The 23,170-nt window shown below is 45.8% G+C and overlaps 1 protein-coding gene across 1 annotated transcript; it reads right to left on the bottom strand.

Annotated features, from left to right (window-relative positions):
- Positions 1 to 18,143: 18,143 nt before the first annotated feature.
- Positions 18,144 to 20,492, bottom strand: LOC100355072 (proline-rich nuclear receptor coactivator 2). Its single transcript, XM_070053330.1, has one exon. It carries the CDS (start codon positions 20,090 to 20,092, stop codon positions 19,676 to 19,678), a length of 417 nt encoding a protein of 138 aa, XP_069909431.1. The 5' UTR covers positions 20,093 to 20,492; the 3' UTR covers positions 18,144 to 19,675.
- Between the last annotated feature and the right edge of the window lie 2,678 nt (positions 20,493 to 23,170).

The raw sequence follows: 23,170 nt of genomic DNA, 5'->3' as shown, positions 1-23,170 counted from the left end.
CTCTTCTGATTTTTTTTTCTCTTTGCAATCCTAAGCACATGGATGCTCCTCCACTTACAGTGGGGTTATATCCGGATAAGCCTATTAGAAGTTAAAAATATTAGGGGTGGAAAATGCATTGAATATAGCCAGAGCTGAGCTGACCCGAAGCCAGGAGCCAGGCATTTCTTCCTGGTCTCCTACGTGGGTGCAGGGGCCCCAGCACTTGGGCCACCTTCTACTGCTTTCCCAGGCCATAGCAGGGAGCTGGATTGAAAGAGGAGCAGCTGGGACACAAATGGGCACCCATATGGGATGCTGGTGCTACAGCCCATTGTGCCACAGCACCAGCCCCCCTCTAGCATATTTTTTAATTTTAATTTTTTTTTTATTTTTGACAGGCAGAGTGGACAGTGAGAAAGAGAGAGACAGAGAGAAAGGTCTCCCTTTTGCCATTGGTTCACCCCGCAATGGCCGCCGCGGCCGGTGCACCACGCTGATCCGAAGGCAGGGGTCAGGTGCTTTTCCTGGTCTCCCATGGGGTGCAGGGCCCAAGCACTTGGGCCATCCTCCACTGCACTCCCTGGCCACAGCAGAGAGCTGGCCTGGAAGAGGGACAACCGGGACAGAATCCGGCGCCCCGACCGGGACTAGAACCCGGTGTGCCGGCGCCGCAAGGTGGAAGATTAGCCTATTGAGCCGCAGTGCCAGCCCCATTCTTAGCATTTTTAAGACAATCTTTTAATTTGCTTTCAACTTTGGAATACAGTTGTAATCAGTGTATCAAATCTTTGCCTTAATCTCATATTTATAGTGTAAGCATTTCTCAGTATTTTTGCAAAGACTATAAGACTTCTTTTTAAAATGACTGCATTAGAATTTGCTTTTGCATATATAGGATGCTTCCAGTTCTTTTCCACTATTGTAAGACATCTTTATATGGACACAATTTTCTATATTCTAGATTGGTTATTTAGGGTAGATTCTAGGAGTGGCATTACTAGGTCAAAGGGTGAGGCTGAGATTAGCTAGTCATTTATCAAGCTATTTCCTTTCTGCCTGTGCACAGAGTTAAACCACATTGCTCAACCTCCCTTGCAGGAAGGCATGGCCAGAATGACCTCTCTGTTGCCAGTATAATGAGGTTGTACTCAGTGCACTCCGTTTTAGGGCCTGGTCCAGAAGACTCCGCAACCTTCAATCTTTCTTGCCCTGCATAGCTACACCGCGGATAACCTTCGGGCAGAAGCAGTGGAATTTGCAGTAGTCAGATAGAAGATCTCTCTCCCTGCCCCTGCCCCCACCCCCATCATTCTGCCTTTAAATAAATACATCTTTAAAACAAAACAAAGAATTCATTTAAATAAGTAGAAAACATCAAAATAATTGAGATGAATTAACATGACATCAGAAGCAACAAACCCACAACTGCAAATTGTCTGGAATGACCCATAATTGATGCTAACACAGATTAATAAAAGTTATTTACCACAGTGATTTCTAGGTCATGGCTGTATTTAGACATTTTAGTTTGAGACTATCAAGTCGTAAATTATTTGTGAATCTTGTTGAGTTTTTTCTTATTGAAAGTGTTAGGTAGGAAGTCAGATATGAGCTTATCTGTGTGTGACAAAGGCCTAAAGAGCTGACATCTAGGTCCAGCATATGCATCTCAAAGTCATCCCAATAACCTTCCAGGGGCAGCCCAGAATTTGCATCCTGCCCTGCCCCTTCTACCTGATAACCTGCCAGGTGGGGGTCCCCACCCCTTCTGCCTGATAACCTTCCAGGTGCAGCCCAGTATCTGTACTTCAAAACATCCTGCCCCAGATCCTGATCTTCCGGGGGGTCCTGCCTATCCTTCCTCTAACCCGGGTGATGCCAGCCAGCTCCTGTCTGATAACTTCAGGGAGAAAACTCAGAAAGAAATTTTTAGTATTTACATCCAAAACGTCCTTTGTTCCAGGAGGAGAAGATGTGGGAAGGCAAGACCCATCTCCTTAAAAACCCTCGGCCTCAACTGGACTGCACGCTCAGCCCTCTGCCTCTCTGCTGAGCCGCCCGCCTGGCCTACCCAGGTGTACTCTCTCCACTGAACCATGTAACCCTGCTCTCCCCCAGTCTGAATGACTGGGCTCTCTCTCTCAGGTTCTGTCTGGAGAGGTGCCCATTCGTTCTTACGGATGTCCCTGCCCTAATAAACCTTGCTATTTTACTTTCCACTACTCTCTGTCTCATGCCTGAATTCTTTCTTGCACGAAGACAAGCACCCTGCCATTCTCCGGTAACAAAAACACTATAATAACCCACATTTGGGACATTTTATAGCCCCACTGGCTGCCAATCTGGGAAATTCTAGGTGTCTTAGTAAACCTGGTTTGCACACCCAAAGTTAACTCCTCAAAGCTGGTTGAGGCCCATTCCAGCATAGCAGGTGGCTTTGATGGAGCCTGTTGTGAAATCTGGAGGGCCCCAGGGAGACAGGTGGAGAAAGAGTGGTCCAGGCGGCTGTGCTGTTTTCCATCCCCTGTGGGAGGACGAGATGAAAATGGATGGCTGTAAATCAGGCTGTTTCTGGGAGGGGAGTTGCCTCAACCTCTTGCATACAATGAATTAACCGCGCTCAATAGCTCTGAGCTAGCCAGGTATTTCCCAACTGCTAAATGAGGAAACACAGGTCAGTCTAAGGATTTGCCTGGCACAGAGTGACACTATGATGATGGTGATGAGAATAACCAGGCTACTGGACTTATCTTGCGGCACTGACTTTCAGCTTCCAGTGGCAGGGTGTCAAAACCTGAATTTAATTAAGTTGTGTTCCTTGCTGGGCCAGGTCTGGTGGTTTCTTCCCTGGTCTCCATGAGGAACTGAAACAACATGTGGGGAAGATGTGGGAGGCAAACCTGGCTCCTGAGTGTGAGGCAGGTGCAGTACTCACAAGGATGTGAGTTGCAGCCCTGCGTGTTTCAAGAGGAACATCTCATCTGCCCTCATTCTTTGCCTACTGTGCTGGCTGAATCAATTCTTACACTGAATTGAACAGCATACAGGCTAAAACAATGAGGTAGATCTATAAGGGCAGTAGTCTTCCCTTAGCTGTGGTTTCATTTCCACAGTTTCAACTGTGGTCCAAAAATGTTAATTGGAGAATGCCAGAAATAAATAATTCATAAGTTGTAAATAACTTTTGTTATAGTATATCATTATAATTTTCAATTTTAATAAAATTTCTTTATGTGAAAGGCTGTTACTGAGACAGACTCATATATATATATATAGAGAGAGAGAGAGAGAGAAAGAAAGAGAGAGAGTGAGAAAGAGAAGGCTCTTCCATCTGCTGATTCACTCTCCAAATTGCTGCAATGGTAGGGACTGGGTCAGGCTGAAGCCAGAAGCCAGGAACTTCATCTGGGTCACCCACATGGGTGGCAGAGGCCCAAATACTTGGGCCATGTCCTGTTGCTTTCTCAGGCACATAAACAAGGAGCTGGATGGGAAGTGGAGCAACTGGGACACGACCCAGCGCTCGTATGGGATGCTGGCGTTGCAGGTGATGGCTTACCCCACTGTGCCACAACACTGGCCTCAATTGGTATCTTTATGTTAGTTAATACTGTTAACTCTAGCAAATTTCAAGTAATACATAAAGCACACTCATTATTTATGATAAAAAAAAAGTGGATACTAGGAGAATCTTTCAAATTTGGTCCCATTTAGTGAACTTAGTCCAATCTGATAAAGTCTTTTTCCCTCCTTCTTTGGATAAATCATTAATCTTTCAGATTTCTTCTCCTGTTCTCTCTTCCTCCCCAAGGCGGTGCCTCTGTATATGGGGCATTTGCCAGGTCCTTGTGCTGTGGAGGGCAATGGTCCCTGGGTTCCTACTGTGCTTATGGTCCTCTTTTTAGTTCTCACAGGTCTGTGTAGAGATAGTGTCCCTTATACTCTGATAATCTCTCATCCTACAGGAAACTCAGCCAAATTCAGCAGCTGCTGAATTTGTGATCTCCTCTTCTTGCGTAGTCAGGGTTCCAAGGTTCTCCCTGGTGTGCTAAGTGCTGGGTGCTCCATGGAGTCGGAGGCCCAACGGATCCCTGCCAGGGAAATCTACCCTGCACTCCAAGATACGGGGTCAGTGGCTCTGTTGAGCCAACTCCCACAGACTTGCCAGTCTGTACCACCTCTTAGTCTCCATGGGCACGTGGCAACTTTTCAGTTGAGGTAGCTTCCACGCCCCAAGACAGCAGAGGGAGCCCCTAAGCTCAGGGACTCTTTTCAGGATTTTTACTGAGCAGGAAATGGTCATTCAACACATGCGTACTTTGTTTTTTTACCACCTGTTCTTCCTGAATCTTGCCTTTTCCTCCTTCCCTTTTTCTCCTTTCCATCCATTTTTCAAGAAGGAATTTCTATTTCCTAGATAGCATGTGTTTGAGCTTGAGTCAAGAAGGTAATAAACTCATGTTTTAGGGTACGAGGCTGAACCTGGAATACCACAGGAGGCTAAAAAAAGAGTGAAAAGCTATTTTCTCTTTCAAGAGTAAGGGCTGGCTTTAAGACCACTATATTTTACTTCCTTAAAGATGCACTATAATTATCTTAATAATTAATGTAAGATGCACTGAATTATTTTGTGTACAACAGAGACCAGGACACAGTAGCTTCATGGGAAATCTGAGTAAGGAATGAATCAATTATACCAGTCCCCTGTTGCTATGAAATTTCTTTTATCTACATGCAGGGACTTGGAATTTCTCTTGATTTAAATGGAAATGCTTGGCCAGGGACAAAGGATCATTTTGCAAGTATCAGTTAAAAAAAAAATGTGACCAGTTTCAATGACACAGGAATATCTTCCCTGTGCAGGTCCCTCAGAGCGCTTGTTTGTCCAATAAAATAGGAATCGCAGTCATTCACCAACTACGGATATTTGTTTCCTTTATGTCAAATTCACAAACTCACATTTTGCCTCCCTGTATATGCAGTACTTACCAATCCAATAACAAATCCTAGTGTAATCTTTTTGAAGGCAATTTAAATGCTAATTCAACTTAACCTGGAAGAAGACAATTGGATTTGGAAGACAGAGAGATCCTGAGTTGGGCTCCAAGAGGCCCTTGAGGAAGTTCTTTGGTTCTCTATCTTTCTGTAAGGGCTCAGCCTGCATATCCTGTCCCCAGCAGAGCTTTACCTGGCCCACCAGACGTGGGTGAGGTTTTCTGTTCGGTTCTTCTCCTTGCATAGCTCTTCCTATAGTTTTTCCTTTTCCATTTTAGAATGGCTGCTTTCACTGGATCTCTCTGTCCAGCACGACGACACCTGGTCTGTAGTACCATTCAGCTTATGCACATATGTGTTGAAAGGAAGAAAGAAGGAAAAAAAAAAAGGGAAGAAGGAGGGAAATGGATCCATATACTTCCTGAAGATGCCAATAAATAACCAACTGGAGCTAGAGCTTTTCAGGTTCACGTGGCCTGCAGAAGACGAGGACCAAAATCTTTGTCTTGGAGTTTGTTCAGGTGCTGTGTCCAGGTGAGGGACTAGAATCATTCTCTCCAGGCATTGATCTATGCTGGGACAGTGTGGCTTGTCCCTGTCACCCATCAGTGTGGCTTGCGTTCTGTCTGGCTGGGATGGGGGGACTGGCAAGGGGCAGCCCTGGTTTGGCAGACACACTTGTCTTTCTGTCCTGGATGGCAGCTGGTTGATGCTTTGCTGCACATTCCAGTCTGCACTCCTGTCTCCCTTCTCTCTTCCTCCATAGGCGAGGGCATCCTCTGCACATGATTTTCCTAAACATCTAAACACACAAGTGAAAGCTGGTCACATATTCTATACATAAACTTTATGCTGATCAAATCAGTTAATGAATTAATAAGGACACTGAAAATAATCCTAGGAAATTGTGGTTGGCAAAAGAGCAGCTGCCCAAAGATGTCCAGGTCTTAATCTCCAGGCCCTATAACTGTGTTTCCTTACATGGCAAAGGGGATTTTGATGAAAGATAAGGACCTTGCGAAGGGAGATCACTGTGGATGACTGGCGTGTGCCCAGCCTTGTCACGTGAGTCCTTAAGAGAGGACCTTTCCTTGCTGCGGTCAGGAGAGAGGTGACCAAGGAAGTCAGAGAGATGCAACGTTGCTGACTTTAGAGATGGAAGGGGACCACGAGCCACCGAATGTGAGCAGGGTCCAGAAGCTGGAGAAGACAAGGGGAAGAGAACCCACTAGAACCTCCCGAGGGGGAAGCAGCGCTGCTGTCACTGTGATGGGTGGCCCAGGGGATCTGTGTCAGATCCAACCTGCAGAGCCATGAGATCATAACTTTGTGCTTTCTAGAAGCACTAGATTTGCAGCCATGTATGACAGTGGCAACAGAAAACAAATACAACAATGACATATGCTGGATTATTGTGTTCTAGGGAGCTCTCTTAGGACATAGATGCTTCAACACTCAGGTGTCTGCTGTCTTTCTTGTTAAACACCAAGGAGTCTAGCAGGCTCTCTTCAGGGTTGTCCCCAGGCCGGGCACTCCCTGGATACCCAGAGTGGGGGACACTTCCCCAGTGGTAGATGGGTGGCCCTGGCAGCCACGACAGGACATGCCCTTGGCTTGACTCTTTCCTCCCCCAGCATTTCTGCAAAGACATTAACTGTCAGGGCTTCTGCCAGCCACGAAGCCAGGGAGGGTTCCTCACCCTGCCTTCTGCCGCTGTGGCTACCCATAAGTGCACTTCCAAACCCAGCTCCTGATTCCATGCCTCGCAAGTCCAGCTGTCTTCTTCCACCCCTCCCTCCTTGCAGCGCCCTCTTGGTCTCTCCGGCTGCACGTCTCTCAGCAGAGTGCTGTTTCTCCCATTGCTGCCCTTGCTCCTGCTCTTCTCTGCAGTCCTCTTCACCCTGTAATATTCAGCTTCTCCTAGAAGGCAGTCCCTAAGGCCCAGGCTGAGCCCTTCTCTGGGCTCCCAAATGGGGACTCCATTTTCATTTTGCCACACTGAGTTGAAGTTATTGCTACAGATTTGTTTTTTCTCCTGACTGTAGAGCCTTGGGAAAGGTTCCTAGATCCCTGCTGGTTAGCAGAATGTGGTGCACTGTGGTCCTCCTCAATCATGTGCAAGTGGAATTAAGCAGAACTCAGTGGGACTGGGAAGCCATGATGGAGCACAGGACCACACACAAGGAAGCTGCTTCCCAAGGACCACGTCTCCTGGACCAGGGAGAATCACAAATGGTGAATCCTCGGGGAGAGGCTTCTCTGAATGACCCTGGAGATGGCCATGCACTTGGATGCCAAGTGGTGTTCAAGTGCCATGGTTTGAATGTGTCCCCCCAAAGTTCAAGTGCTAGAAAGTGAATCCCCAAATTCCCATGTATTTAGAGGTGGGCCTTTGGAAGGGTATTAGGATTTGAGGGAGTCCTAAGGATGGGGGCTCCATGGTGGCATCAGTGGCTTCATAAGAAAAGGAGGAGAGCCCTGAGTTGGCTCACTTGCTGAGTCTTCCCGGAGATGCCCTATGCCATGGTAGGATGCAGCCAGAAGGCCCTCGCCAGAGCCCAGTGTCATGGTCTTGAACTTCCTAGCCTTCAGTATTGTGAGAAATAAATTACCCGGTCTGTGGTATTCCGTTGTAGACTGAGAAACCCACCAAGGTCCTCTACAGCCTGGGAGGTGTCCGTGACTGGAGAAGAGGGCTGACGGTGAGGCGTGGGACACGAAGCGGCACAATTCCCACTCAGGATTTTCATAAGATCTGCAGTTTGTTGGGCCGAGGGCTTTGAGTTTTGTTTCGTCCTTCCAACCACACTGCTAGGCATTTGCCTTTCCACCTAAGTCCATTCCCTCTCCCACTCCCTGGCCCTGCTTCATCAACAGGATTTCCAATGGGCTTGGCCAAAGGGAGACCCTGGTGGGGCACTGCCAAGCAGGAAGAGGGCATGGGAGGGTGCTCCTCCTTCCTGCCTTTTACCTTAGTAAAGGTCTTCCACAGCAGCTGTGCCGCCTCTCAGGCACTGGAAAACACTTGGTCGCTCGTGGGTCTAACTCCTGCCAGGCGAGCCACCGGCTCCTATGCCGGTTCCTACACTCTATCCACAACCCTCCAGTGCTAGGAGCACAGAGGCTTTCTCTTGTGAGCCTGCGGGCTGCTTTACTCCCCCCTTTGACTTCTCAGCCCTTCTATCCGTGTTGTATTCCATTTCCTCTTTGGGAAACGCTAGTGTGGTTTCGACTGGCAAGGCCTCCAAAGGAGGCAGGCACTGTTCATAATCCATTTCAGGGCTGAGAAGCTGAGGCTTGGCAAGGTCATGCAACAAGTCTCCCAGCTGGGGAATGGCCTTGGGTCCCATGAACTGGGTCTGATACTGCAGGAGAGGGAGATCAGCAAAGGCTTCACCCAGGAGTGACACAATCAGAGTGGTGTCTCAGAGAGGCCAGAACTGTCTGCCATCTCCATAGTGGTGGCTCCCCTGGACAAAACGACCTAGTTTCCACACAGCTCTAAGCTCTCTAAGGCACAAAACACCTAGGTTGATTTTTTTCTGTTCTTTATGGCCTCTTAATTGTGTGCTATATTTTCCTGCAGGCTTAGCTGGGAATCCCTTCACTAATAGCAAGTCTTCTGTGCATCAAACACAACTTATTACCACCTGCCCTGCTAACTCTCTCTCTCTCTCTCTCTCTCTTTTTTTTTTTTTTTTGACAGGCAGAGTGGACAGTGAGAGAGAGAGACAGAGAGAAAGGTCTTCCTTTGCCGTTGGTTCACTTCCCAATGGCCGCCGCGCTGATCCGAAGCCAGGAGCCAGGTGATCTCCCACGTGGGTGCAGGGCCCAAGCACTTGGGCCATCCTCCACTGCACTCCCTGGCCACAGCAGAGAGCTGGCCTGGAAGAGGGGCAACCGGGACAGAATCCGGCGCCCCGACCGGGACTAGAACCCGGTGTACCGGCGCCGCAGGCGGAGGATTAGCCTAGTGAGCCGTGGTGCCGGCCCTAACTCTCTTTCAATAGATTGCTTTCCAGTGCTTGTATGCTCGGGGTAATCTGAAAATACTTCTTTCCTCAGGGATCTTTGGGTCAAAGATAGGGTACAAAATACCCTACAAGGGGGAGGGCAATTGGCCTTTGGTGCCCTGGTTAAGCTGCCACTTGGGGTACCCATATCCCATCCTGGAGTGCCTGACTCAAGTCCAAGCTCTGCTTCTAATTCTAGCTTCCTGGAAGTATGAACTCTTGGAGGCAGCATGTGATGGCTGAAGTAGCTGAGTTGCTTCCAGGTGGGAGACCTGGATCGAGTTCCAGATCCTGTCTTGGGCCTTGGCCCAGCACTAGTTGTTGTAGGCATCTGGGGAGGCAATGAATGGATGGAGGATCTCTCTCTGTGATCCCCCCTCCCCTCTGCCTTTCAAATAAATGAAAATAAATAAATAAAAAAGAATCTATAAAATACAAAGTGTTGATGAAAATATAAGATTTGCAATAATAAGGCAAAATTCTGTTTTGTTATCTTAATTATGTCTTACCAATGTGCCTGAGTTATCCTAAGTTCAGTTCTCAATATGCAGGTTATTTTTGCCAATCCTAGTGCATTTTCCCATAGAAATATTGTTCTTTGCTATGTTTAGGTTAAGTCAGTTCAGAATAGCTCTTCATCTTATAAAGTGTCTAAGTATTAATATTCCATAGTGTGTTCATTTAGATTAAAAACTGGACTTAAGACACAAAATAACCTCTCAATTCTAGCCCTTTCTTTTGCATTCTTTACTTCTTTTTAGCTTTCTACCTTCCTAAATTGGCATAGGATTATAGAAAAGATAGGTATTGATTAATTTGCAAAATTGGGAAAAATAAGAAATAATAAGAAAAAAAATAATAATACCTGTAATCTTTTAATGCTCAATTTTGCATTTTACATTTTTTGGTGAAGGGTCTTGTGGGCCCATGAGAAGGTGGTGGAAAATGGAACAAAAAGTCCATGAGAATTTTCCATGAGCTTTCTGAAGACTCCGCGTGGTGCCTAAGAGCATGGATGCTGGAAGCCAGAATGACTGCAAAGTCCCTACTTACGATCAATTTGTAATTTGATCTTGAACAAGTTCCTTCGAGTGTAAAATGAGGATATTACCTATGTCACAGGGTTGTTAGGAATGTTAAGAGAGTTAACATGTATGATGCACTTGGAGTGGTGCCTGGCACATGGTAACAGTATTATTATTTTGAATGAATACATGAGTCAGCCTATGGTTTGGCATTGCAAATTTTTATTCTCATGATATGCTCATGAGTCAACAAAGGTGGGTACATTAATATATTTATGGGATAAGGAGATAATGGTATATGTTATATTTTTCAATCCCAAACTGATAACACTCACTGATCTAAGTTTCATTTTAATGGCTGCCAGTGTCTTTCATCCTTCTCTGTGACTGGAATGGGAGTCCTTGGCCTCCTAGTCACTTGTGGCTGTTGGTGCTGTGAAGGCAAGGTGCCCAGCTGTGGGTTAAAACAGGGCAGGAAAAGCCACAGGCCCTGACTGCTGGAGGTGCAGGAGCTGAGTGGAGGGTGCCAGGGATGTCCTGGGAGCTGCTCACTCCTGGGCTGACTCCCTGTCGGTCTTTTCCCTCAGGGGCACCAAAGATAGCACTGCCTACCCCTAATCCGTCTGGTCCTACCTACTGCTCCTGAGCAGGGCTGCTTGCCCAGAATGGAGCACAGTACAGTCTACAGGTTGTCTCTATTGCCCTGAGCAAGGGCACAGACTTAGGGATTTCCAAGCTTAAGAGTGCATGCCAATAAGACAGGAACAAGCCCGACGTGGGGCTCTCCATCCTGCTCCCTTTGCCTGAGAACTCCCCTCACTTATGGCTGCAGTGGTTACCAAATCCTGTCCTCTGGCTTTGTACACCATGAAGATTTCTACTGGCAGTTTCTATTGGAGTTCTGGCCACCCTGAAAGGCTCTGATTGGTGCCTGTCCCCTAGGAGAAGTGGTAAAAGAATGAGGAGCTCACTCAGTGTCTGAACCGTCTTCCACGTATTGACTCCCTTTCAGAACCTGCCTACGTTTTGGTAAACCTTTAGGGACCACGGCTAGTTATTGTTAATAATTTGCTTAAAGCTTACAACTATTTTCTCTGAAGTATCTGGTGTGATAGAAATGTATTTGACTATTAACAGAAATGGAACCCCCGTATTTGATCTAAAACTAAAAATCCAGCCACTGAGTTCTTACTTTTATATATTATAGTTTTTCAGTTGTAAAGTTTCACAGTTCTCTTAAAACAGTTGAATGTTACTGCTAAAATCAATGGTAGGTTTTTTTTTTTTTTTTTTTTTTTAAGATTACCTATTTGAAGGGGAGAGTAATGGGTGGGGGAAAGAGACCTACAGAGAGAATTTTCCACCCACTGGTTCATTCCCCTCATGGTCACAATGCCGAGGCTGGTCCAGGATGAAGCAAGGAGACCTGGATGGAGTCTCCCATGTGGGTGCAGGGGCACAAACGCTTGGGCCATCCCCTGCTGCCTTCCCAGGCACATTAGCAGGGAACTGGATCAGAAGCGGAGCAGCTGGGACTCAAACTGGCACTCTGACATGGGATGTCAGCATTGTAGGAGGCAGCTTAGCTAGCTATGCCCCAGTGCCACCCCAACGTTGAGTTTCAATTCTTGGAATATATTAATCATAATGATTTTAAATGTTGCACCTAATGTCTCCTTTATCTGGATCCATTGTAGGTCTTAAATAAAAGAAATTATAATTCTACACATCAATTAAAAACCCAAGACCAGACAAGGAATACAGATGCAGCTTATTTCTTGATCCTATTCATCCTGAAGCTATTGTCCCATTTATTTAGTTGTCTTTGCCGCAATATCTGGAAGAATTTTATTCTTGCTTTCCCCTAATTATCTTAAACTCAGTCTGAGTAGGCATTCTCTCCCAGCCCTCCATAGAAACTGTTGCCCATCGTAGTGGCCTCCATGTCACTAAATCCAAGGGCAAGGTGTCAGCCTCATTTGGCCTGTCAGTTCATTATTCTCTCCTCCTTCCTACTTCCTTTACTTGGCCACCAGGAGGCTGTGAACTGCAAGTTTAGGCTCACTACTACTTCTCTTTTTCCTTTACTGCTATTCTATGGCATGCTCTCCCTCCCTCCCCTCCATCTCCCCCCCCCCCACCATGTCTTTCTCTTGCTCTCCCTCTTTTTCTCTTTCTCCCTCCTTCCCTCCCTTCCTTCCTTCCATTGGGGATTGGCTCACTTCTAAGTCTGATCCTCTTAGTGATCACAACCTGTATCATACTTTTACTTCCATCCATCAGTCAATCACGTGCTATGTATGCGGTCGAGCTCCAAAATCCATCTCTCTGGCCCTGACCCTCTTCCTAGCTCGAGATCTGTGTGTTCAGCTCTCTCCCTGGTATTCATGCTGGAGTGTAAACTGGATGCCTGAGACTCACTACGCTCAAAGCTGAGTTCCTGCTCTTCCGCCCAGACCAGCTCTGCATGCAGATTTCACCACCTCAGTTGTTGACATCTTCACTAGTCCAGTATCTTTGGCCGAAATTCTTACAGCCATTCTTCCTTTTTCCCGTAAGTTAACTATGTGAAAAACACGTTTATTGAGATACAATTTCCATACCATGATGTTCCTTCATTTAAGGTGGCAATTTAATGGCATTTTGTATATGTAGAGTTGAATAGCCATCACCACAATCTAATTTTAGGACATTTTTATTATCCTAAAAAGAAATCTTGTACCCAAGAACAGTCACTCTGCATTCCTTGCCTGCACTACCCCCTCCACCAGCCATTTTTTCTTCTTCTTCTTGTTTTTTTTCTTGTGGGCTTTTAAAAAAATTATTTATTTATTTATTTGCAAGGCAGAGTTAGAGAGAGTAAGGGTGAGAGCCAGAGTGAGAGAGAGAGAGAGAAAGAGAGAGAGAGAGAGAGAATCTTCCATCTGCTGGTTCCTTCCCCAAATGGCCGAAACAACCAGGCCTGGGCCAGGCTCAAGAAACTCTATGGGGGGGTCTCCTACATGGGTGACTTAAGCACTCTTGGGCTATCTTCTGCTGCTTTCCCAGGTGCACTTGGCAGGGAGCTGGATCAGAAGTGAAGTTGTCAGGGCTCAAACCAGTGTTCATGGAGGATGCTGGTGTTGCAGGCAGTAGCTTTACCTGCTGTCTTGCAACGCTGGCCCTGGTATGCTTTTAAAGACAGACGTTTCCAGCACTGTGTATGGGAGCTCAGTAGAGATAATTTCAGGTTTCTGTGTGATGCTTTCTCTACAGAGAGGCTTTCTGGCATGCAGCCAGGGACAGCACCGGCCACCCCAGCCAGTTCACTGCGCTCTAATCAGGATCAAATGATTCAAATCCGGTTTTCAGTTCCTGTGAGCCCTGGTCTAATTATGCTTCATTCTTACCCTAGAGGACAGCTCTTGGGTGTCACTAGCAAAAATCTGATGTCCTTACCATGGCCTCTCCCTGTGAACCCTGAATCCTCCCGGCCCCATGAGTTCATTGAACTTGGTGGGGGCAGGAATAAACTTTTCTTCTATCTGCTCATGTTCAGTAACTGGGGCCTGTGTATTAAACTGAAAACAAGACTATCAGGGGAAATATTTACTTTATGTGTGCAGTGTGCATACACATAGGTGTGTTTATTGATGAGTAACTCAAACTGGAGGTGAGGATTGGGAGTTTACATCCCTAAGTTAGTGGGAAAATGGGAGGGCAACAAGAGAGGATGCCTCCCCAACCCCGGCATTGTGGCATAGCAGGTAAAGCTGCAGCCTGCAATACCAGCATCTCGTATGAGTGTTAGTTCAAGTTTCAACTGCTCCACTTCTGATGCAGCTCCCTGCTGGTGCACCTGGGAAAGCAGCAGAAGATGGCCGAAGTTCTTGGGCCCCTGCACCCAGGAGGGACACCCGGATGAATGTTCTGGCTCCTGGCTTCAACCTGGCCCAGCCCTGGCCATAGCAGACATTTGGGGAGTGAACCAGCTGTGTCTCTGGTTCTCACTCTTTCTCTGTGCTCTGTCTTTCAAATAGATAAATAAATCTTAAGAAAAAAAATGACAAACAGCTGTTTAGGAGAATAAATGGGAGATGAGAAGGTTGTGGTTTTTTTTTTTTTTTAAAGATTTATTTTATTTATCTGAAAGACAGAATTACAGAGAGAGGTGGAGACAGAGAATGAGGTCTTCCATCCAATGGTTCATTCCATAGATGGCCACAACAGCCGGAGCTGTGCCGATCCAAAGCCAGGAGCCAGGAGCTTCTTCCAGGTCTCCCACGTAGGTGCAGGGGCCCAAGGACTTGGGCCATCCTCTGCTGCTTTCCCAGGTGTGGTGTTTGTTGATGCAGGTGTGAGTGGTTTTCCTGGCTTGTTCATGGCTATGCAGCTTCCTGGAAAGGAGTTTATGGTAGGTTTACCCTGAGCCTCTCTCCTGGGAGTGGACTGGCACAGAAGCAGTTTATGGTAATTCTTGTATCTTAGAAATGTCTGCTTTGAGGGGCCGATGTTGTGGCATAGAAGGTAAAGCTGCGACCTGCAGTGCCAGCATCTCCTATGGGGGTCAGTTTGAGTCCCGGTTGCTTCACTTCTGATCCAGCTCTCTGCTGTGGCCGGGGAAAGCAGTAGAAGATGGCCCAAGTCCTTGGGCCCCTGCACCTACGTGGGAGACCTGGAAGAAGCTCCTAGCTTCAGATCTGTGCAGCTCCGGCCATTGCAGCCAACTGGGGAGTGAACCAGTGGATGGAAGACCTCTCTCTCTCTGCTTCTCCTTCTCTTTCTGTGTAACTCTGACTTTCAAATAAATAAATACATCTTTAAAAAAATGTCTGCTTTGAGTCAGATTAGAAAAGCTCTGGACAGTCTTTTTCTTCATCTGCTGAATCTCAGATGTCTCCGGCTTAAAATAATCCTTACACTCCTATGAACTCGGAGGGTCTCAGGAGATCCTCACAAAATCTCCATCGGCCCCTCTGCTTTCCAGAGGCTGCTTTTGGAGTGAAAAGCCCCCTCCGAATGCTTCCCTCATCTCCCTGGACCCGCAGAAAGAAATCTCCTGGTTTTGATTTTATAACCCTCAGTCTGGAGAGTTAGCCAATGCCTCTCAACAGATGTTAAAAAGTTTGCATCCAACTAGTTTCTAGTTCTTCTCTGCAGGCGTGTGTTGTTTAAGTGGCGTAGTGGGCTAAGCCTACGCCTGTGGCACTGGCATCCCATGTGGGTGCTGGTTCGTGTCCCAGCTGCTCCTCTTCTGATCCAGCTCTCTGCGTATGGCCTGGGAAAGCAGTGGAAGAGGCTCAAGTTCTTGGGCCGCTGCCCCCATGTGGGAGACCCGGAGGAAACTCCTGGCTTCCAATGGGCCCACCTCCGGCCATTGCGGCCATTTGGGGAGTGAACCAGCGTATGGAAGACCTTTCTCTCTGTCTCTCCCTCTCTCTGCCTATAACTCTTTCTCTCAAATAAATAAAATCTTTTTTTTAAAAAAGATGGCCTACTTTGCCACTGCAAGAACCAAAACATTTTATGTAGCGTTTGGAGGACTCAAAAACAAAACAAAACAAAACAAAACAAAAACAAAACAAAACAAAACAAAAAAAAAAAAACAAAACAAGGCTAAGAATACAAATAGTTCTCAGTCCAGCTCGGCCCCCAGATGTCAGCAATTGGTGCAGTCTGCAACTCGAGCTGGTTAAATGTGCTGAGTTCTGGCCAGAGCTGGCCCAGGCTCAGTCCACCAGAGGCAGTACAACGACTTCCTCAGTTTCATGCACTGGTCACGTGTTCTCCTCTGGTTCACCACCTCCCAGTGAGGGGTTGCCAGACAAGGCATAAGACTTGTGAAATCCTGGTGTTAGCCTGTTGTGGTTGAACCTGCCAGGGAGACAGCCAGTCGTGGGAGGTGATCACAGGCGCTCTGTGTCCTCTCCCAGGAGAACCTTGATCCTACTTGTGGCTCTGCCTTCCTCCCACTCGTCTGTTGCCCTCTGTGTCCCTAGGCTGTGGATGATCAATGCGTTTGGGTGCTAAACAATAAAAAGCTATTCCTCTCCAACTGATTTCCTCTGAGATGGGAACCAACTCTCCTGGACATGTTTGCTATACAGTTAGTTATTTTGGAAGTTGTTATTCAGTTTATCATCAGAAGATCTGCTTACTGACCTGGTTTCCTTTGTTACTTTAAAAAATCTACCAGGAGCTGATGGCTTTGAAAAAATGATCTTCCCTTTTCCTGCTACCTTGCTTTTTTAAACAGCACTTGTCCAGGCAACCTATTTCCATTTTTATTGCTCATAAGTCTGCTTATCTTTTCCTACTGTCAGCTAAATTATTCCAAACTAAGTAGGACAAAGTTACTAGAATCTCTTGCATCAGATTTGATCACCTGTATCTTGTCTGCCTTCTTTTTTTAAACATTGCACAAGTAATTTCAGATTTAAATTTATAGTTTTAAAAATTGCTAAGTGCTACATATTTTACATTTTAACATATTCCCTTAAAAGAAAATGAAATGAAGTTTTCCAGTACCTTCTCCCTAAAACACTTGTGCTTGGTAGAAACAATAACAAGGAACATCTACTGCTCACCACACAGTCCTGCTCCTGCTTCCAGTTTCAATTCATTCCCTGCGGGTTGAGGGGGTTCTCAAAGACCTGAAGTGATTCTGTGTGTTTGACCTATACATTCTTCTTTGGTTTATTGATATGCTCAAATAAGATTATGTCTTTTTTTTAAGTATTAATGTTTTTAATGTTTGTTTACTTTCATCCAATTGAAAGGCAAAACTTAGAGAGAGAGAGAGAGAGAGAAACAGAGAGAGAGAGAGATCTTCCCTCTGCTGGTTCACTCCCCAACAGCCAGGGTGAGGCTGGCCTGAAACCAGGAGACAAGAACCCCATCCAGGTGTCCCATGTGTTGTGGCAGGGACCCAAGAATTTGAGGCATGATCTGCTTCCCAGGATACATGATCAGGGAGGTGGGCCAGAAGCAGGGTAGCTGGGATTCGATCTTGCTCTCTGATATGGGCTGTGGCCCCTAAAGATATATCTGACCCTTTGCTCTCTTGGGTTTCCAGTGAGCATTGTGTTCAGGGTTTTACCTGAATGATCCTGTTCCTACTAACCAGTGTTGACTTCATTTTGCAAGTGGGGAAACTAAAATTGAGATATGTATCTTGCTTAAGCAAGACAAAAGGTCATAACTAGAGAATTGAGGGTAAAGGATTCAAGCCAGTACAGCCTTAATATCAATACTGTGTTGAATGCCTTCTTTAAAAATACAATTTCATCTCTGAGTTCTGCTACCACCCACTTCCTCCAACTCTCCCCCTGCCAGCAAAGTAAGCTGGAAAGTAGTGAGGGGATCTTAAACAAAAACCCAAACCCAAACCATGATTACTAAAGCGCCCAGGTGGGACGGAGGGTTTGGCTTAGCAGTTAGGTCATTGGCATCCAAATCTAAGTGCCTGGGTTCAAGGCCGGGCTCCAGCTCCTGACTGTAGCTTCCGACCAATGCATACCCCTAAAGGCAGCCATTATGGCTTAAGTCATTTAGTTCCTGCCACCTGTATAGGGGACCTGGACAGACTTCTGGGCCCCTGGACTTGGGCTGGCCTGGCCCTGGCCATGTAGCTATTCGGGGAGTGAATCAGCGGAGGCGTCCCCTCCCACTGCTGTCTGTCTTGCATATTAAAACAAACCAGAACAAAACAGCAAAGTGGGAAGCGGAACTGGCAGAAAAATCGACAATACACTGAATAGTTTCCAAAGGTACAAAACCAACAGAAGATTTCAGCAAGAGTAGTTGAAACTTCGGAAGAGAACAAGTAAGTAGTTATTATGAGAAAAGTATCTACTATACTGCTCAAAGAATATTCAGATCTTAAAAGCATAATAGGGGAATGAAAATGTTATTGGAAGAGATAATTTATTCAGAACAAATGATAAGATATAATAAAAATATAAGGGAATATCCAGTCACAGTTAAAGTACATAAAAAATAATGCTAAGGAAATTGATTTACTCATATAACAATTCTTGATTGAAAACTGACCACTGTGTTTTGAGTGGTAGGGATACGACAGGGAACAAAACGGCTACAGCCGCTTCTCTCATGGAGCCCAGAGAGAGGGAAGATCGATGACAAATAATTTATTTATTTATTTATTTATTTTTTTTTGGGGGGGGAGGAAAAAGTTTATTTTTTAATTTCATGCTTCAAATTCATATTATGTACATGAAGTACTATATAAACTTGTCTTTAGGCTATTCGAATATTTGAGTTGGACATTAATTTATGACATATTTGAGGAAATAAAACTTGATCACTCTTATGAACATGAAATTAGGTGAAAAAATAGGGCATTAACTCTTGATCAACAGTGTATCTGGCTTAATTTCTAAGTTTTATTTTGAATTTACCTTTCAAAATGTACCTAGGTATTATATGCAAGAAATGCTTTTATATAATAGGTTGTCCCCTGGATTACTTATTACACAAAACTCCACTGGTACTACACATTTCAAGTGTTTTTGAATCATAGAACCTAAGAATTTGTGAAAACCAAAAGGAACCTTTAAGACTGGAGGAACTCTACAACAGCTCAACTTTGGGCTTGATTGGAGATGGGGGAGGGGGTGTTCCTGTACTGCATTTCACATCTCTCAAAAATAGGAAGTGTTTTAGCAGCTTAAAGCTTTTTCAGTTATATTATAAAACTCATTACACACTAGGGTTTCCTCTGAAATATAGTTTACATCCAAATCAGTCATTACATACACTGGCACTTCAGCACAGGGGCAAACTAAAAACATTTCAGACCTTTAAAATTAGGCCATAGTATAAAAAACAATCCATGGTCTTACATTAAGCAAGTTCATACCAAAATACTCTTTGTAAGATAAAAGCCAAGAAAACTTTACATATGCTACAAGATTACATGTATTTACATGGCTCTTTCTTCCCTAGACAAGTTTCACATTATACAGTTCCCCACTTTAAGCAAGCTTTGCAGCGATGTTAAGATCACTGACAGAATAGCTTGAGCAGTGCTATAATACAAAATATGTATTTGAAAGCTATTGAGTGACCATCAAATACTGTTCCTATAAAAAATGGTTTGGATGCATTCATTGGCAGACACCTATTGAACTGCAGTTAAAGAAGGCTGATGGGTAAACTTGTGCCCTTCCCATTCACCACTGCATAATGCACTGAACTGTAACTTATTAAGGAAAATTCACATTTTCTTTTGGCAGTGCATTGGGTTGTTGACATTACTAGTTTGTTTCTAGAACGTAAACTTTCAAAGGTTCAACTAGTTTTTGATCCTTGTGTTAGGTGATTAATTTGATTCACTGACCTTAAGCAGCTCACTACTGATCCATGAATGATAATGGTAACTACTTTCCCCCAACAGACAATAGAAAACTTATTTCTTTTGCCCTCCCCTAAATCTAAACGAATGAGAATCCAAACTTTAATGGTTTTACCTCAAAGTTACTCAATTGAGGACACTTAGTAGGAAGTACAATTATTTAGTTACCTTAAGTTGCACTGATACTACCATTATATCACAGTGCACACAAAACAAATGAGATATATGCTTATACTAATCAGTTTTACACAAACTCCCTAGTCAAATTTGTTTCAGGCCAATTTAAACATTAGCACTTAGCAGTTTTATACCTGTACTTTAAGTAAGGTTTTAAGTTGAAAGGTCATTATTTCTTTATCTGAAGGATTAAAGGAAACAGGAACCCAGTGGCTAGGTGGTTTGGGAAGAACACTCGGTGATGGCGGCTCACTGAATTTGGCTCCAGCATAGTTCTGATTGGCTTGTGGCTTAAAAAGTAAGCTAGGACTTGACAAGTTCGCGTTCCAGTTTTGATTATTTGGGAAGTTTTTGTTCTTCCCTCCGTTTTGCATGGCCTGCCATGTGGCTGCTGACGAGTTGTAACCATGTCCTCTTTCTTTTTTCTTATGAACAATCTTCATCTGGGAATTCTGATCCTTGGTCTTCTGTCTGTTAAGCTGCTGTTGGTTCTTACTATTTCTAGACTGAGGGGCTGGAATGTTATACCTCTCTCCACCACCCATCTTCAGCTTCTTTGTCACCTTTCAGTCTGCTGCCCAGAGTGCAGGGTTCCCACGGCCTGGCCTCTCCCTCGCTGCCATGCCCAGGGTCCTAGGTGTTGCTTTCTGGCCGATCCTCTCCTTTGTCTCAGGACAGAAGTGTTCATGGGCCGGTCTGCCGAGTTCAGCCTAGGAGCTGAGGCCAACATCTGAGTGTCCTCAGCACACAAGCGTGAGAGAAGTCCTAGCGACTTCACGCTCGGAACTACGGCGGCCGCTGCCTCTCGACGTAGAGGCCTCCCTCCCTTTCCAGGGAGAGACGAGGCACGGATCAAAACAACCCGCAAGCACCGACCAGCTAGCTGCCGACCGCCTGGTGTCTCCAACCCGACGTCCGCCTCCTGCCTCTACCGACGAAATGGAGGCGACAGCCGATGACAAATAATTTCAAAACACATGTACCGAGGCCAGCATTGTAGTACAGAGGTTAAGCTGCCACCTACGACATCAGCACCCCATGTAAGTGCTGCTTCCTGTCCTGACTGCTCCACTTCTGATCCGGCTCCAGGCTGATGTGCCCGGGGAAACCAGGGGAAGACGGCCCTAAGTCCTTGGGCCCCTGTATTCATGTGGGAGACTTGGATCAAGTTCCTGGCTCCTGACTTCAGCCTGGCTCAGTGTTGGCTACTGATTTATTTATGTATTTCAGTTGTACAAAACAAATAAAGAAAAAAAATTTTTTTGACAGGCAGATTTAGACAGTTGGTTCACCCCCCCAAATGGCTGCTACGGCTGGTGCACTGTGCCGATCTGAAGCCAGGAGCCAGGTGCTTCCTCCTGGTCTCCCATGCGGGTGCAGGGCCCAAGCGCTTGGGCCATCCTCCACTGCACTCCCGGGCCACAGCAGAGAGCTGGCCTGGAAGAGGGGCAACCGGGACAGAATCCGGAGCCCCGACTGGGACTAGAACCCGGTGTGCCAGTGCCACATGGCGGAGGATTAGCCTAGTGAGCCGCGGCCCCAGCCTTCCAAATATATTTCTTCCACAAATATACAGTTTAAGTGCCATCATTAATGAAATATACAATATGTGTTTCTTAAGGGATTTTATTTTGATTTATTTTAAAGAGAGAGAGAGAGAAAGAGAGAGAGAGAGATCCAGGTCTTCCACATGGGTGGCAAGGGCCCAAGTACCTGCATTCTAATAAGGGATACCAACCTTGCAAGTAATGACATAACCCTCTGTGTCACTATGCCAGCGCCCTACAATGTATGTTTTTTTTTTGCCTTTTTTTAATTTATTTTTATTTTTTTTGAAAGACAGAGTTACATAGAAAGGTAGAGACACAGAAAGAGAGAGGTCTTCCATCCACTGGTTCACTTCCCAAATGGCTGCAACGGCTGGAGCTGAGCTGAATTGAAGCCAGGAGCCAGGAGCTTCTTCCAGGTCTCCCCCACAGATGCAGGGGCCCAAGGACTTGGGCTGCCCTCTGTTGCTTTCCCAGGCATATTATCAGGGAGTTGGATCAGAAGTGGAACAATCGGGTCTTGAACTGGCGCCTATATGGGATGCTGGTGCTGCAGGCCAGGGCTTTAACCCCACTGTGCCACAGCACTGGCCCCTACAATGTGTGTTTCTAATGCTGTAATTATGATGCTTGTTTTTGGAGAAAAGTCAATGATTTGGCAATAAAACTTCTAGAGCAATAACTGTCATTACATAGTAGACAAAACATTGCCTGTGTTGCAAGACCAAAATGTCCATGCTTTCCTGAATAAAATTCCCTTTTCATTTTAATGACATGATCCAATTATTCTGATATATCGATAGCAATGTGCTTTTTCCTGTATATCCTATCAAATGTAATTCTTGAGGCTGGCATTGTGTCGTGGGGGGTACAGCTGCTGCCAGTTGCACCTGCATCCCATCTGTATGCCAGTTTGTGTCCCTGCTGCTCCACTTCCAATCTAGGTCCCTCTTAATGGCCTGGGAAAGCAGTGGAAGATGGACCAAGAGCTTGGGCCCCTGCTACCTATGTGGGAGACCTGGATGAGGCTCCAGGCTCCTGACTTTGGCTTGGCCGAGCCCTGGCTGTTGTGGTCATCTGTAGAGTGAGCCAGCAGATGGAAGACATCTCTCTCTGTCTCTCTCTCTCTCTCTCTCTCTCTTTCCCCTTCCTCCTCCTTTCTCTTTCATATTAAATAATGTTAAAATCATGTAATTCTCAATTGTTCATGTCCTCTTCAATATAATGCCACCATTACAATGTTCCCTTAAGCCACTCAAGCACGCTGGCTAATGAAAAGCACTGTGGTAAGTCAAAGCAGTCTCAGGCAGCTGGAAGGTGCAGGAACGATCCTGAGCTCTCTGAAAGGCAGGAACTTTAATCCTGCAGGCTAACGCAGCATATGGTTCTGTGTTACTGTGTGCTGTGTGGTTGAACTTAATGACTCAGTATATGGCAACAATCCTGCTGGGGCCTGCCACCTCCCAGGTCCTGACTGTAAACTTCAACCTGAGAACCCAACAAGGGTTAGATTCCAAAGGCTACCTGAGGACCAAAGTCAAAGGGCTTTAAAAAACAAAACAAAACAAACACACAAACACCCCTTGAAACATTTCTCAGAATGTGGTTGGCAGATGGGCATTTCAACAATACTGAGAGCTAATCTGAAATGCAAATTCTTGGCCCCTTGAATCAGAATCTGTGGTGATGGGGTTTAAGAATCTGGTTTAGGAGCGGGCATTTAGCACATAGCTAAGCTACCTCTCAGGACACCTGCATCCCGTATCAGCAAGCTTGGGTTCAAGTCCCAGCTCTGCTCTCCACTGGAGCTTCCTGCTAAGGTGCATTCCAGGAGGCAGTGGGTGATGGCTCAATTACCCGGGTCCCTGCCACCCACGTGGGACACCTGAACTGAGTCCGCAGCTCCTGACCTTGGCCTGGCCCATCCCTAGTTGTTGGGGGTTTTAGGGGGGTGAATCAGTGGATAGAAGATTCTCTCCCTCTCCCTCTCCCTCTCCCTCTCCCTCTCCCTCTCCCTCTCCCTCTCCCTCTCCCTCTCCCTCTCCCTCTCCCTCTTCTCCCTCTCCCTCTCCCTCT

This window comes from Oryctolagus cuniculus, chromosome 12, assembly GCF_964237555.1.
Source record: "Oryctolagus cuniculus chromosome 12, mOryCun1.1, whole genome shotgun sequence".
NCBI lineage: Eukaryota > Metazoa > Chordata > Mammalia > Lagomorpha > Leporidae > Oryctolagus > Oryctolagus cuniculus.
The sequence above is the reverse complement of the archived record's forward strand: the minus strand, read 5'-3'. Positions and strand labels throughout refer to the sequence as shown.